We start from the raw sequence: 13153 nt of genomic DNA, 5'->3' as shown, positions 1-13153 counted from the left end.
TAGGAAAGTGGATGGACCTTGAGGGTGTCATGCTGAGTGAAGTAAGCCAGGCAGAGAAGGACAGAAACCATATGTTTGCACTCATAGGTCTAGCAGGAAAACAAGAGAGACCTAATGGAGAACCAGGGGGAACGGAGGAGGGAGAGAGAGTTGGGAAGAGAGAGGGATGCAGAACTTGAGAGACTATAGAATGCAGAGAATGAACTGAGGGTTGGGGGGGAGGGGGGAAGAGAGGTGGTGGTGATGGTGGAGGGCACTTAAGGGGAAGAGCACTGGGTGTTGTATGGAAAACAATTTGACAATAAAATATTTAAAAAAAAATTCAAGTTAGTTAACATACAGTATAGTTTTGACTTCAGAAATAGAACCCAGTGATTCATCTCTTATATATGGCACCCAGTGTTCCTCCCCACAAGTGCCTTCCTTAATGCCCATTGCCCATGCAATACACTCATTTTTATTTCTTGGAAGCCCTGAAAATGTCTGTTTTACCATAGAATTCTCAGACCTGAGTGCATAAATGTTTAAAACTCTGCAATTTTGGCTTCAATCAGAAACTGCTGTCTCTGAGATATAGAATAATAAGTTTCAGGAGGTTTGTGAATAAACTCATTTTGACAACGGCATTAATATCCTTTCCTCGCTGTGTAAGCTTGACTTGTCATTGGGGTAACAATCTACATGAAACTTCCACAGTCTGTAATTACAGTTATAAATCTTATGTGTCCTGCTGATACTATCGGCCAAACTTTAGGAGACACTTTTTTTTTTTTTTAAATATCAGGATTGTTGTATTTTGTAGGTTTTTCTTTTGTTATCTGAATTATAAAATGCTTCTTTTAACTTTTCAAACCCTATAGAACTGTTTAAAATAAAATGGACCACCTTATTCTTCTTCCCCATATTCCCTCGGTTAACTACTATTATGATTACCATAGCTTAACTCCTTCCATATTTTTTTCTTTGCTTTGGGACACACACACATATGTATTCAAGACAAAAGGAGCATAGCTATGCAGATTATTCTGTAATATGCTTTTCTTAATAAAACGTTCAGAACAGCTTTCTAAATCAACACATTCAGATCTATTTTACTCTTTTGCAAAGCTGCCAGAATTTCACTATATATGTGCGTGTGTGTATGTACATGCACACATACACATGTATATAACATAAAATATATAATTATCAATCCTCTATTGATAGACAATCTTTTGCTGCTGTTATTAAAGCGATGCTCCAATGCACATACTAGAATGTAAATTTGAGATACTGACATAAATTCCTAGAAATGAAATTTCTGGAGTTAGAACTCCCAACTTTAACTGATATATCCTACCAGATGAAGAATGGTATTTTGTGTTGGCATTGATAGATCAGAGTATGTACATTTTAAATTTGATTAATATTCTTATATTACTTTCCAAAAAGTGTCATAGTTGCAGACAACAGGCACTTCCTTAGTTTAAGTAAAAAAGATTAAAAGCAATTATGTAACACCAGACTCTTCAGGAGTGTAAATGAACCAGGGAGAGCCACAGCTAGGCGAAACGCCTCTGAGAGCAATACCCAACAATATGGCTGTACTATTGTAGTGAAAATACCATTACTACCTCTTAACAGCTTGGCTCTCATCACCCTGGGGACTGGGATGCCACATCAGCTACAGATTTTCAGAGAACCACCATGCTTATTGTTATGCCCAGATTACGGGGTCCCCAAAAACCAAGACCACCAGGGAGTCCGAATCACGTATGCAAAAGCAAAGGGCATTTATTCCGGCTTAGGCTCAGTCTCTCACCAATACAGTGGATCCGAGCTGAGAGCCCCGATCCCCAGTCGAGCAGGACTTCTATTACATTAGGGGCGAGGGATGGGGTGAAGGGTGGAGTGAGGGGCTGGGGCTACAAAATGATTGGGCGGCGCATTGGCAGAGGTTGGTGCGGTGCAGGGTGATTGGCTAATTTAAAATTAAGTGGGCCTAAAATGTAGCGGGAATGTCAGGTACCTTTCTGGTGTCTTATGATTGGTCTGGGCTAGGGGTGGTGCTCGCTTGGGCAACAGGTGGGTGGGGTCGTTTTTTTCTTTCTGCCGCTGCTGAGTCACTCCTGGGAAAAGAGTAACTTAAGCCTTCTAGTTTCTGAGGCTTATTTGAAGCCTGTCATGGCGTTAATTCGGCTCTTCACTTATCAAATACTGAGAGTAGTGTATTAAACTTTTCCCTTGTGGTTATGATTCTTACTAGGTTCTTGTGTTTCAAGGAGATTTAACCTTACATAATTTGAGGTTATATTACTTGCCATATAATAGTTCTTGTTATTTGTTCTTTGTAGCTTTTATATTTTATGATAAAACATTCCTATTTAAATTTCATCTTTAATATTAGTTTTCTATTTTTTTCAGTCTGCATATACTGCTTTTTTTTTAGTCCTAATGTATAATGTAGGCCCATCCCTTCCTTTTCATCATTTTCTTCTCTCATTCTATTGGTTTTCTCCTTTGATAAGGGAGTTAAACTACTCATTTTTATTGTTACTACTCTATATTTTATCTTGCTCCTTCCATGTTATTTTACGAGTACTTTTACTTCTACTTTTATATTTCCACTTTTTCCTTTTCATACTCAGATGCATTGTGATCTTTAAATATCTGATTTTTCATAAATTATGCATAAGTTTTACTACTGTATTCCCATCTTACTTGTGATGTCTCCCTATTTTCATAGTCATTTAAATCTCTATTTCCATATTGAGATACCAAAATTAGATAACTAAATCCTTCACCAAATGTTTCACTATCCTGTCTACACCTTCCTGCATCTGCTTCCATATTAGACAATTTTGGAAATATATTACTAATTTTCCCTCCCTGCTCCTACTCCCTTCCCCAACTCGTGCATTAGTTAATAATTTAGAGTTGCAGTTTCAGGGTGCTATTAAATGTTTAACACATGTTCTGACTGTTGCAATTTTTTTCTCTATAGAGCCAACTATAAATGTATAAAAATCATGGCTCATCATTTTTATACTCTTTGTCTTCCACTCTTGAGGTCTTTCTTCTAATTGAATTTTTATTGGATTCCAGCAATTTTTTCGAGTAATTTCTTCAGAAAGCCTACAAAGAGGTTATACTTTTGAGTTTAAAGCTTTTTTTTTTTTGTTCTTACATTTAAGTGATATATTGGACAGCTGTGAGATTCTTGAGTCAGAGATTTTGCTTTAGGAACTTTGTAAATGTTGTTCCACTATACCCAGTTCCAGATATTAGGTTCTCTTTCCTTTATAAGTATATGTTACATTCTCTTCCCTTTGTAGGTAATATGTTCTTTATCTGGAAGTCTGCATTGTCTTTTGACTTCACAAATGCCAGTGGAACATGACTTTTTTTCATTAGTCTTCCTAGGATTTAGAGTGCCCTTTCCATCTGAAAATCCTGCTATTTATTCACAATAGCAGAACAGTTTTCTTCTGTCATTTCTTTGTTACTTCTCTCTCTCTTTTTTCTAAGATGCCATTATTTGTATATTGGGCCCATGAATCTCTCATCAATGGATTTTGCCATCCATGTCTCATATACTTTTGCATATGGTTTCCATTTCTTGAAGCTTTTGCTCTCTGTTGTGAGATATTATTTCCATTTGTTTTTTCCAGAATATTAATTCAGTTCTCATCAGTGACTATTCTTACTTAGTTTCTCTATTGAATTTTTAAATTCAGGAATAATGCTTTTTTTTCTTCCAGAATTCTTTTCCCCTGTGATCTAATTGCATCCCCTTAAGAGTTCTCATTACAGTTTTATGTTTTTGGTTTTTTTTTTTTTTTTTTTTTTGGTTGTTGTCTGTCTTTTCCATTAGATCTGCCTCAATAGGAGCCACCTGTTTTTTTTTTTTCTTTTCAATTGAGTCTTCTTTAACTGGTTGTGATTTTCCTACTCATACCCACACAGGTCTGACTATTAGTATTTCTTGATGCTGATGAATTGACAGGTGGTGGAAGGTACAGTTGAAGACTTTGGCCTAATGTCTTGGCAGTCAAATGACCTGGACAACCCGCATCTCTCTGCTAAGGATGAATGGCAAAGCTCTCAGTTCTTAGGCCTTTTAAAAAAAGAAAAATGTCTTTTTATAATCCCTGCAGTTATATCCAAGGCTGCCAACATCTTTTTCATGGGGCGAGATAAAAAACAGTAACCTTCACGCAGGAAGAGGGAGTGTGTCTTCCTTCACAGATGCCGAGAAGGACCTGTTTATTATGTAAATAGGGCCCTCTCAGGACAGTGAGAAATTAGTTCTGCAGCAGACTCTGCTAGAAATGCAAGCCGTGGACCACTTGGGGCCTCTGAGATGCAAATAATGTTGCCAGAACCTATTTATTTTTCTCTGAGAACTCAGGGTTCATATTCACTAGTGGCTTCCTTGACTCCCTGATAGCAGGCCAATCTTATTTAGCTGTGTTGCTACAAGGAGTTATTAGAAGAGAGGAGGACTTGTGAACAGGCTCCCAGGTCACCGTGTATCCTGGCTTCTGAACTGTATTTCAACAGAGGATTAAAGAGTTTCTTTCTTATTATTTAAATAATTTAAGAAAATGGACCACAAAAATGATTTAGAATACTGATATAAAACAGATTATACCCATGTAAAATAGTCATGTGAAAAAAAAATTTTAGTGTTGATTTTCAGAGTGAGAGTGAGCGAGCGCGAGCTAGCAGGAGCAGGAACTAAGCAGAGGGGAGGGGGGAGGGGGAGAGAGAGGGAGAGAAAGAATCCCAACAAGCTCCATACTGTCAGCACAGAGCCCAATGTGAGGCTGGAACCCCCAAGCCTGAGGTAGTGATCTGAGCCAAAATCAGGAGTTGGACACTCAACTGCTTGAGCCACCCTGGTGCTCCAGTTATGCGAAAATCTATCTACAGATTATAAAATGTTGCACTTGCTCACTACTGAAAAAAAATTCCCAACAGAAATGCTTTACGAGCATTTTGGAAACTAATTTTGAAATTAGAAATCATTTTGTTTTCTTATTTCACACTTAAAAGAAGTTTAACATTTTATCTCCCGATTCTGATTTACCCTTAACAGATATAATGGCTTGCAGATATTAGTTCTGAAGTCAGTTGCCTCCCAGAAGGGTCAGGCCAGTTCCCAGTGTTGTGAAGAAAGTAGGAGCACCTGTGGTTGGCGGGTAGCTAGACAAGTGCAACTGTATGTTCACAGAGCAGTCCTGGGGAAACATCACTCAGTAAAATGATACTCTTGTGATCCTCAAAGACCACCTCTCTGCATTCAACTTCGTTTACAGATAGCCTTGGATACCAGTTACTGGACTGTCATTAATCATGTCTTCATCTGGGGGAGCGTCGCCACTTATTTCTCCATTTTATTTACAATGCACAGTAATGGCATCTTTGGCATCTTTCCAAACCAGTTTCCATTTGTTGGTGAGTCCTACTATCTATGGGGGCTGGTGTCATGCTGTCATTTATTTTTCTTTGTAATTTGTTTTCTGTGTTGGGTGGGACAAGGGATGGCCAATAATCTTTTCTCTAGAAATGGATTGAGCCAGGCATCTAAAGGTTTTCGGGCTTGAGAAGAGCTCCAAAAGATTAGTTTCTGCTCTCCTGGCTAGATTTAGAAGAATCACTACAGTAGCTGCTTACAGGTTCCCGATAGCCAGGATGCAATAGACTGTCCCCTTGCAAAGAAGTGTAGCACATATTTCAAGGTTACACGAGGGCTTGTAAAAAGGTCATATATAATAGAGAAGAAGGAAATGTTAGGCTCTCCCTTTTATCCCACATGGTCACCAATATCACTTAAAGTTCACCTGTAGAATTTACTTTCTTATATAAAAGCAAGAAATGAGTTATAATTTAGAGCCATCTAAAAAATTGCTGAGCTTTAGTCAATAAATGGCACATAGAGTAGGCTCTGTAGTTAGATAGCCAGGGTTCAGGTGTCAGCTCTACTACCTGAATGCTGGGTGACGTTGGGCAGATTCCTTTTCTTCTCATGCATTGATGTCTTAAATTTTGAGCTGGAGATATTAATAGTTTCTATTTTCATAGGAAATGTGAGGGATACACGAGATACTGCATATAAAATGTTAGCATGTGGCCTGGGGCATAGGACTTTTTTAGTAAACGGTAACCATAATGATGGTGATGGTGATGATTCAAGCAACAGTGCCTTGATTACTAGTTGGGAACATTGCAGTGATCTGAGCAGCAGTTGGGTGGCAAAAAAACTCCAAAAACACCTTCACACCCTGTTCTATAATACTAGAAAGGAGTATACCTGGTCTATCTATGGTGTATTCCACCATTGTATTCCACATCTCAAAATGATTCCTAGAGGGCCACTGAGTTTTATTCCACAGTGAGGCTACTGATAGACCTTCTCAAAAGTTTTGAAATCTCTAATGTGTGTAAGATTAGTTGGTAACAGTGATGTTTTGCAGTTGGTGCCAGCAAACTGGAAAAAAGAGATGTATAGTGTCAACCTTCTTGAATTTTATCAGGTGAGACTGAGATTTGCATCCACTAGTTGAGGAATTCAGTCTAAGGAATCCAGAGAAATGATTCTTAGGAAACTTATGTAGAAAACAAAATTAGAGGAAATGTAGTGTCCCACATTTCCGCTGATATGAAGGCACCTAAAATTGTAATTAAATGCACACATACACTTAAGAATGTTTTTCTTCATCTTCTGTCTCGCTTTAGATGTACATGGAAATCTTTAAATTGCACCACTATTACTTAATATGTAACATTAATATTTTGTTTACCAAAAGATTGCAACCATATAGAAACATGATTGTTAGAAGAAGCATGTTATGAAAGACAGACACTTAACTATTTTTAGTTTTTTTTTTCTTTTCTTTCTTCTTTTTTTCTTTTTCTCTTTTGGTTGCCAAATCTGAAAGTTCAGTGCATTGTTGAGAAGACTTCTAGTCCTAAAAGAGCATATTAGCACGCATAATGAGACCAGAATGCCTCAACTGGAGAAAGTAGTTTGTGTGGGGACCGCTCTCTTCAGCTAAATGCATGCCATTCCAGGAATTAATTACTGAGCTCCAATGAGACTTCTCAAAACTTAGATCAACATTGGGGTTTAAGAAAAAAAAATTTTTCCTTAGTAGCCAGCAGCAAGCAGGAATGTGGTTTTAAAGTGAAGCTTGTGTTTCCAGCTGTGCCTGGGGGTACTGAGCTTCAAGGACCTCAAAGAGTCATTTAATTGATTGAGTCAAGTTTGTTTCTGCCCAGGCAACTGTAATAGTCTGCTCTTTGGTGGGCAGAGTCTATCCTCCAAAGTCAAAAAGTGCAGACATACCCATCAGTAGCCAAGCCCTCATACCCCAAACAAATTCAAATGGGGTTAACACTTTAGTTCTGAGAGAGGGAACCTGGATAATTGGAGGTACTATGGCAAATCCCTAGAAATCCAACAGGGGCAGATATTTATTTTGGTGATATAAGTAGGTTTGACTTGTTCCTATAGAATTTGTCTGTCTGCTTACCTGACCTTTATTGCTTTCTTGAAACAAACATCCCAGTATATGAGGTGTGAGTATAAAGTAAGGAGTTTCACCACAGTATTGCACTAGCATGTTGGATGGCTGCATCAGCAGCCTCCCAGTGAGAGGAATGCTCCTTTCACAAACCCAAGAGCATCTCTGCTCTCCTTGGAACCTTGAGTTCCTCATAACCAAGTAAATGTCAGAGAGATCAACAAATCCCTTTAAGGCAGGTTTTCTAAAGTTGCTGCCTGAATTGTAAAGGTAGTAGATAAAGCTCTTCTGGCATAGCCAGTCACTGAGACTATTGAGATTTTACCTGTTTCCCGGACATGTAGAGTTTTGGTATGATAGTTTTATTCAAGAGTCTCTAAGAGCAAATGTGCCTTTTAAAAATAATGGCTGCTTTGTAGTCAAGGGATCTTGAGGCTGGATGAGAGAATTGTACTTCATGAGTGAGCTGGACAGAGAGTACTTGGCTCTGCTTGGCTGTCTCCAAGTGCTCAGGCCATGAAGCAGCTCCCAAGGGAGGTGATCCTACCCTCTTCTCATCACCTCTGAGCATATTGTGTACTGGAGAAGACACCTAGTAGTCCTCCCTAGGCAGTCCAAACCTCAACATTTCAAAAATGGCTTTATGGCAACAGACAAAGAGCCTATTAACTCAGTAATTCAGTCTTATTTATAACTACAATGTATATTTTTGTCCTTAATAATAGGAAATGCACGACACTCTTTGACCCAGAAGTGCATCTGGCTTGTTATTCTCTTAACAACGGTGACTTCTGTTATACCTGTGGTGATACTCAGATTTTTGAAGGTGAATTTATGTCCGACCCTGAGTGACCAGGTATGTTGCAGTGCTGATGAGCATTTGAAGGGCTCATTCTTGCCTCTTGGAATCATGTCCTTCTCTGCCTGATTGGAAGCCCAGGAAAGGGATAATGAACTTCCCACTGGAAACACCCATAGGTATATGGCATCACATCACAGTAGATGGAACTGCCCACATCTGAATGGACCAACTTTGTGAGTGCCAATGAAGATAAATGTCTAGACTAAACATAAGTGGAAAACTGTCCTAAAGCAAAGGTAAACTCTAGGGAAAGTTACTGACATAGGGGCAAGTAAAGAATACGGTAAAAGAGAAACAACCAAGGTATCAGGTGAAGGGATTATAAATTTTTGTAAAAATATGGTAGCAGATTTAGAAACATGGGGAGATGTTACCTTTTGAACAGATGAAGAAAGGGAATAGCCATGTGGTGACTGGATTGGAAAATAGAAAGTTGAAAATAGAACAGATTATAGAAATTTTTTAATGTTTTTTAAAAATATTTTTTAAAATTTGTTTTGAGAGAGAGAGACACACACAGAATCTAAAGGCAGGGTCCAGGCTCTGAGCTGTCAGCCCAGAGCTCAATATGGGGTTTGAACCCATGAACTGTTAGATCATGACCTGAGCTGAAGCCGGATGCTCAACCAACTGAGCCACCCAGGCACCCCTTTTAATGTTTTGTTAAAATTTATTTTTGAGACAGAGCATGAGGGGGCGGGGAGGGGCAGAGAGAGTAAGAGACACAGAATCTGAAGCAGGCTCCAGGCTCTGAGCTGTCAGCACGGAGCCCAATACAAGGTTCGAACCCACGAACGTGAGATCATGAACTGAGCCAAAGTTGGAGATTTAACCGACTGAGCCACCCAGGCGCCCCTGGAAATTCTTAAACTAAGGAATTAACAGTACATATTTCAGTGTTTCATGAGAAGAGTAGTATAAGCAAGACTGTGTCAAGTTAGGTCAGGACCCAGATAAAAAGAGAAAAGGAGAAAGAAAGGAGAGGCACACTATTGTAGTTGCATCATGAGGAGGGGGCAAACCTTGTGGAGTGAGTGACCAGGCCAACGATGCCGAGAGGAACTGAGGCAGAACTTTCCTTACCTCCACATTCTGGGGCCAAAGCATGAGAAGATGCTCTCTGAAATGATTCACAGATTCCCGTTACGTCTGTCCTTTCCCTTTGTCTCCATGATCTCATTTTGATATAAACCCCAAAAATGATGGATGAGCTGAAGGAAGGAAGATGATGCTCATTTCTTCCAATATGTAGTCAGATCATGATTTTCTGCTTTTAATAGCTTTATCCTGACATGAAAGTAAGACTCCAAGAGATCAGTCAAATCAGAGAACAAGGCGGTTTGCACCAAACCTTGGATTTTTTTCTCCTCAACTGGACAGGGAAATCAAAGAAATATTGGTAACCTACCCAAATGATGTCAAGTTCTTCTAAATGCTGCCAAAATATATATATATATATATTTTTTTTTCAAAATCCTGAAAATCTCATGATATACTGACCTACCACAAGAGTTGGAAATTTCTGACTCTCATTTTGTAAATTTTCTCTTAGTCCAGTTACTAATGACTATTGGATCTTGAGAATCTCTAAGAGAAAGGGGGAAAGGCCTATTTTGGGGAACTGGGATTATAGGTTGTTATTCTGATTGTGTTTGGATACTGCATGTTAGAAAATCCTTCTCTATGAAAGTATGTCCCTATTTATTTAAGATGGACCTGTAAAATGGAGACAGTAATGAAGTCTTTAACACTTCTTGCTTGCTTAATAGTCTCTTGGTAGGAGTAAAAATTGACCAGTGCCCAGTTCAGCCTTTGGGGTGGAAAATTTGTTGGTTTTTTGGTGAAACACTTCTTTTTGCAATGAAGGTGAGTATTTTGTTATCATTGATGCTTCTCATGAAAAGGCTTTCTCTTCATAAAGTGGCCCAGGGTCTGAATCTGTCATTTGGATGCATCATCTCACTCTGGGTCTCCTTCCTTTCCAGATCCGTCAGAGGCAAAAAGCTCAAAAGAAGGCAAGGCCCTCACGTAGCCGAAGGCCTCAGACTCGCAGGTCAAGCTCAAGAAGATCTGGATATGCTTTTGCTCACCAAGAGGGCTATGGAGAGCTTATCACATCTGGAAAAAATATGCGAGCTAAAAATCCATCCCCAATACCAGGGCTGGAAAAGACACTGCATAACAGCACTAGCTGGATTGAAAATTTATGTAAAAAAACCACAGACACAGTGAGCAGCTTTAGCCTGGATAAAACAGTGAAACTATGAGTCAAGATGAATTTGAACCACATAGTTACTTTTCACTTTAGCCGAAGCTGAAAATCAGCTGGCTCCAGTGTTTGGGATCAGGGGCTGAGGTGGGCAGATTGCCTCAATTCAAGTCTCTGGCCGACAACTGCCAGGGCCCACCAAATAGGGGTGCACTCTATGGGAAACCAGGCCAGATGGTCTCTCTAATTTGTGATTTGCTGGGCAAAGGCCTCACAATACAAACAGAACTTTTTATCAACCTAGATACCAACTGACCTGAACTTTAGAATCTTATTAATGGAGAACAACTTGTAACTCTGCATGTACGTTGAATGGGTCTTCAAGTGGATAAAAGAGTGCATTCAAAAGGTATACATCTCAGCTGTGAAAAGCATGCCTATTGACAGATAAGCATGTATATGTGCGATCAGCCTTTCCCAAGATATATTTTTCTGTACAATGTGTACTATGGTGCTTTCAGATTAAGAGCAGTTTGTGACTCTTTAGTCTTGATATCTACATAGCGTGTGAGTTCCGCCAGGACAACACATCACCTTCATGCCTGAAGAATAGAAAAACATCTTGGTATTGCTACTTTTTTTTTTTTTTAACGTGTCTAAAGACAGAGTAGATTGGAGCATCTTTACAGTGGGATAAACTGGAAATTTGGTCAAATGTATTCACAAAGCTCTCAGGGACATGTTCATGAAATGTCCAAGGGAGGCTCTCTCGTAAGTATTCCAGACACTTTTCAATGACTTTTATACCAACCTCAGTAGTAACTTGTCCTGCGTTGTCCAGAACCATTAACGAAACCAGCATAGCATTGGACTTACACACATGATAATATTCCAAATAGTGTGTGGGCAAATACTTTCACCATTTCCAATTTAAATAAAACAAATTAATAATCATTCTCTTCAATTACCATTTAAATACTCAGGTTTAGATCATTCAGAGTTGCTTTTGATACTCGACATATGTTTGAATTATAAACATTATAGCTAAGTTAGTTTTACATATATGGAGATGTTCCAGTCCAAAATTTGAATCTATGTGTGAGTCACCACTGTAGTTCCTATAAAAGAATTTAGGCATGTCTGTGTTCAGAATCCAGCTCTGTCCTACTTACCTCTATAACCTTGGGCAGTTAATGCACCTCCTCTGAGACTCACTTTCTTCCTCTGTAAATGAGGATATACTACCTACCTCATGTGATTGTTGGAGAATTAGCAAAGCACAAATTCTTAAATCATTGAAAACAAAATTTTCATATGAATAGGCTTCCACTTCTCAGAATAACAGCAATTTGAAGAGAACGTGAAATTTGAATTTAATCAGTAGGAAAAGCCTTGATGAAATGAGATTGCAAAGTAATATACAAGGTTATTGTGCTACAGAGAAATAGAACTATCACCGTGGAGGTAAATTTCTGTCAGATAGTAGAAATAAAACATCATCATGCTTTATCAGTTTTCTACACATCCATCTCCAAGTTTACAAGGTCCCTAATCTGGTCTTTGTTGAATTATTACTCAAAGTTACTTTCCCGAGAGAGCCAGATGGCCCTTGGCTGGGTTTGATGGGTAATGGGCTAGCATGATAATAATAGATGACATAATCCTTTTTTCTTTTTCTTTATTTTATTTTATTTTTTGGTCATACTTTCCTAGTCCAGGATAATTTTTCCTAAACAGGATAAAATAAGATAATGTGTAAAAGACCCTAATCCAGTGTTTTGATCATAGTAAATGATAAGATCATAGTAAATCATAAAAATGATTTATTTGTTCATAGTAAATACTCATAGCTACTCCCTTTTCCCCACATCCCTGCATGGACCTACCCAGATACTAGTTTTCAATGTCGAACTTGTCATTAGTTTCACTGTGTTTGCTCACCTTTTGTAACATTTTTGAAAGATTTGAAAACCTTCAGTAAATGTTTTGGCACTACTGGTGTTTGATGTTGTGTGTTGACTTTATTGTGAACTCACCAGGGAGAGTTTTTGTCACATTGGTTAACTGAGTCTTTTCTTCCTCCTCTTTGCATGCCTGGGGAAAATGTATACCATTCTTAGGAACAGAGTCAAGAATCAAACTGGACCTTTGTGTAAGGAATGGGAAAGATTAGGGATGATTCAAGTTTGCAAATTCAGTTCAAATTAAATAAGGCTGTTTCAAAACAGATAATGTGGATGATTGTGAGGGAAACACATTATCAGCTCCCTTCAGCCCCAGGAGACTCAAATAAACTGCCACACCCATTTCGAGATCATGCAATTCCTACTGCCTGGGATTATTTTGATCCTGAAGATAAAGAGTCTGAGGGGTGGGTGTTGATGGTGGTGCTCTGGGGAATCATAAAATTTTAATTTTACATAAATGTTATCAGATTACTTGGGGGGGGGAACCTTTTTTTCTAGATTCACGACTGAAGTTGGTAACCTTGTGTTTTAAATTCTAAATCCTAAATTTTGAGCTGTTTTAGGCCATTGCAAATTGTACTTCTTTGACTTAGGTCTGCTATCTTTG

The 13153-nt window shown here is 38.6% G+C and overlaps 1 protein-coding gene across 8 annotated transcripts in view; it reads left to right on the top strand.

The window, feature by feature from the left end:
* Window positions 1–12574, top strand: part of ATP8B4 (ATPase phospholipid transporting 8B4 (putative)) — a 256052-nt gene extending 243478 nt beyond the window's left edge. For 6 of the 8 annotated variants that reach the window (XM_029950435.1, XM_029950438.1, XM_029950434.1 and 3 more), the window contains 3 exons: window positions 5301–5439; window positions 8234–8364; window positions 10356–12574. In XM_029950435.1, coding sequence (XP_029806295.1) covers window positions 5301–5439; window positions 8234–8364; window positions 10356–10637 — 552 coding nt within the window. In that variant the 3' untranslated portion in view covers window positions 10638–12574. Of the gene's footprint in view, window positions 1–5300; window positions 5440–6458; window positions 6519–8233; window positions 8365–10355 lie in introns of those variants that run through there. The other 2 variants (XM_029950440.1, XM_029950442.1) reach the window with 2 other exon arrangements.
* Window positions 12575–13153: the final 579 nt, after the last annotated feature.

Source organism: Suricata suricatta, chromosome 9, assembly GCF_006229205.1.
Source record: "Suricata suricatta isolate VVHF042 chromosome 9, meerkat_22Aug2017_6uvM2_HiC, whole genome shotgun sequence".
Classification (NCBI taxonomy): Eukaryota; Metazoa; Chordata; class Mammalia; order Carnivora; family Herpestidae; genus Suricata; species Suricata suricatta.
Note: the sequence above shows the minus strand (reverse complement) of the source record. Positions and strands in the feature narration are given on the sequence as shown.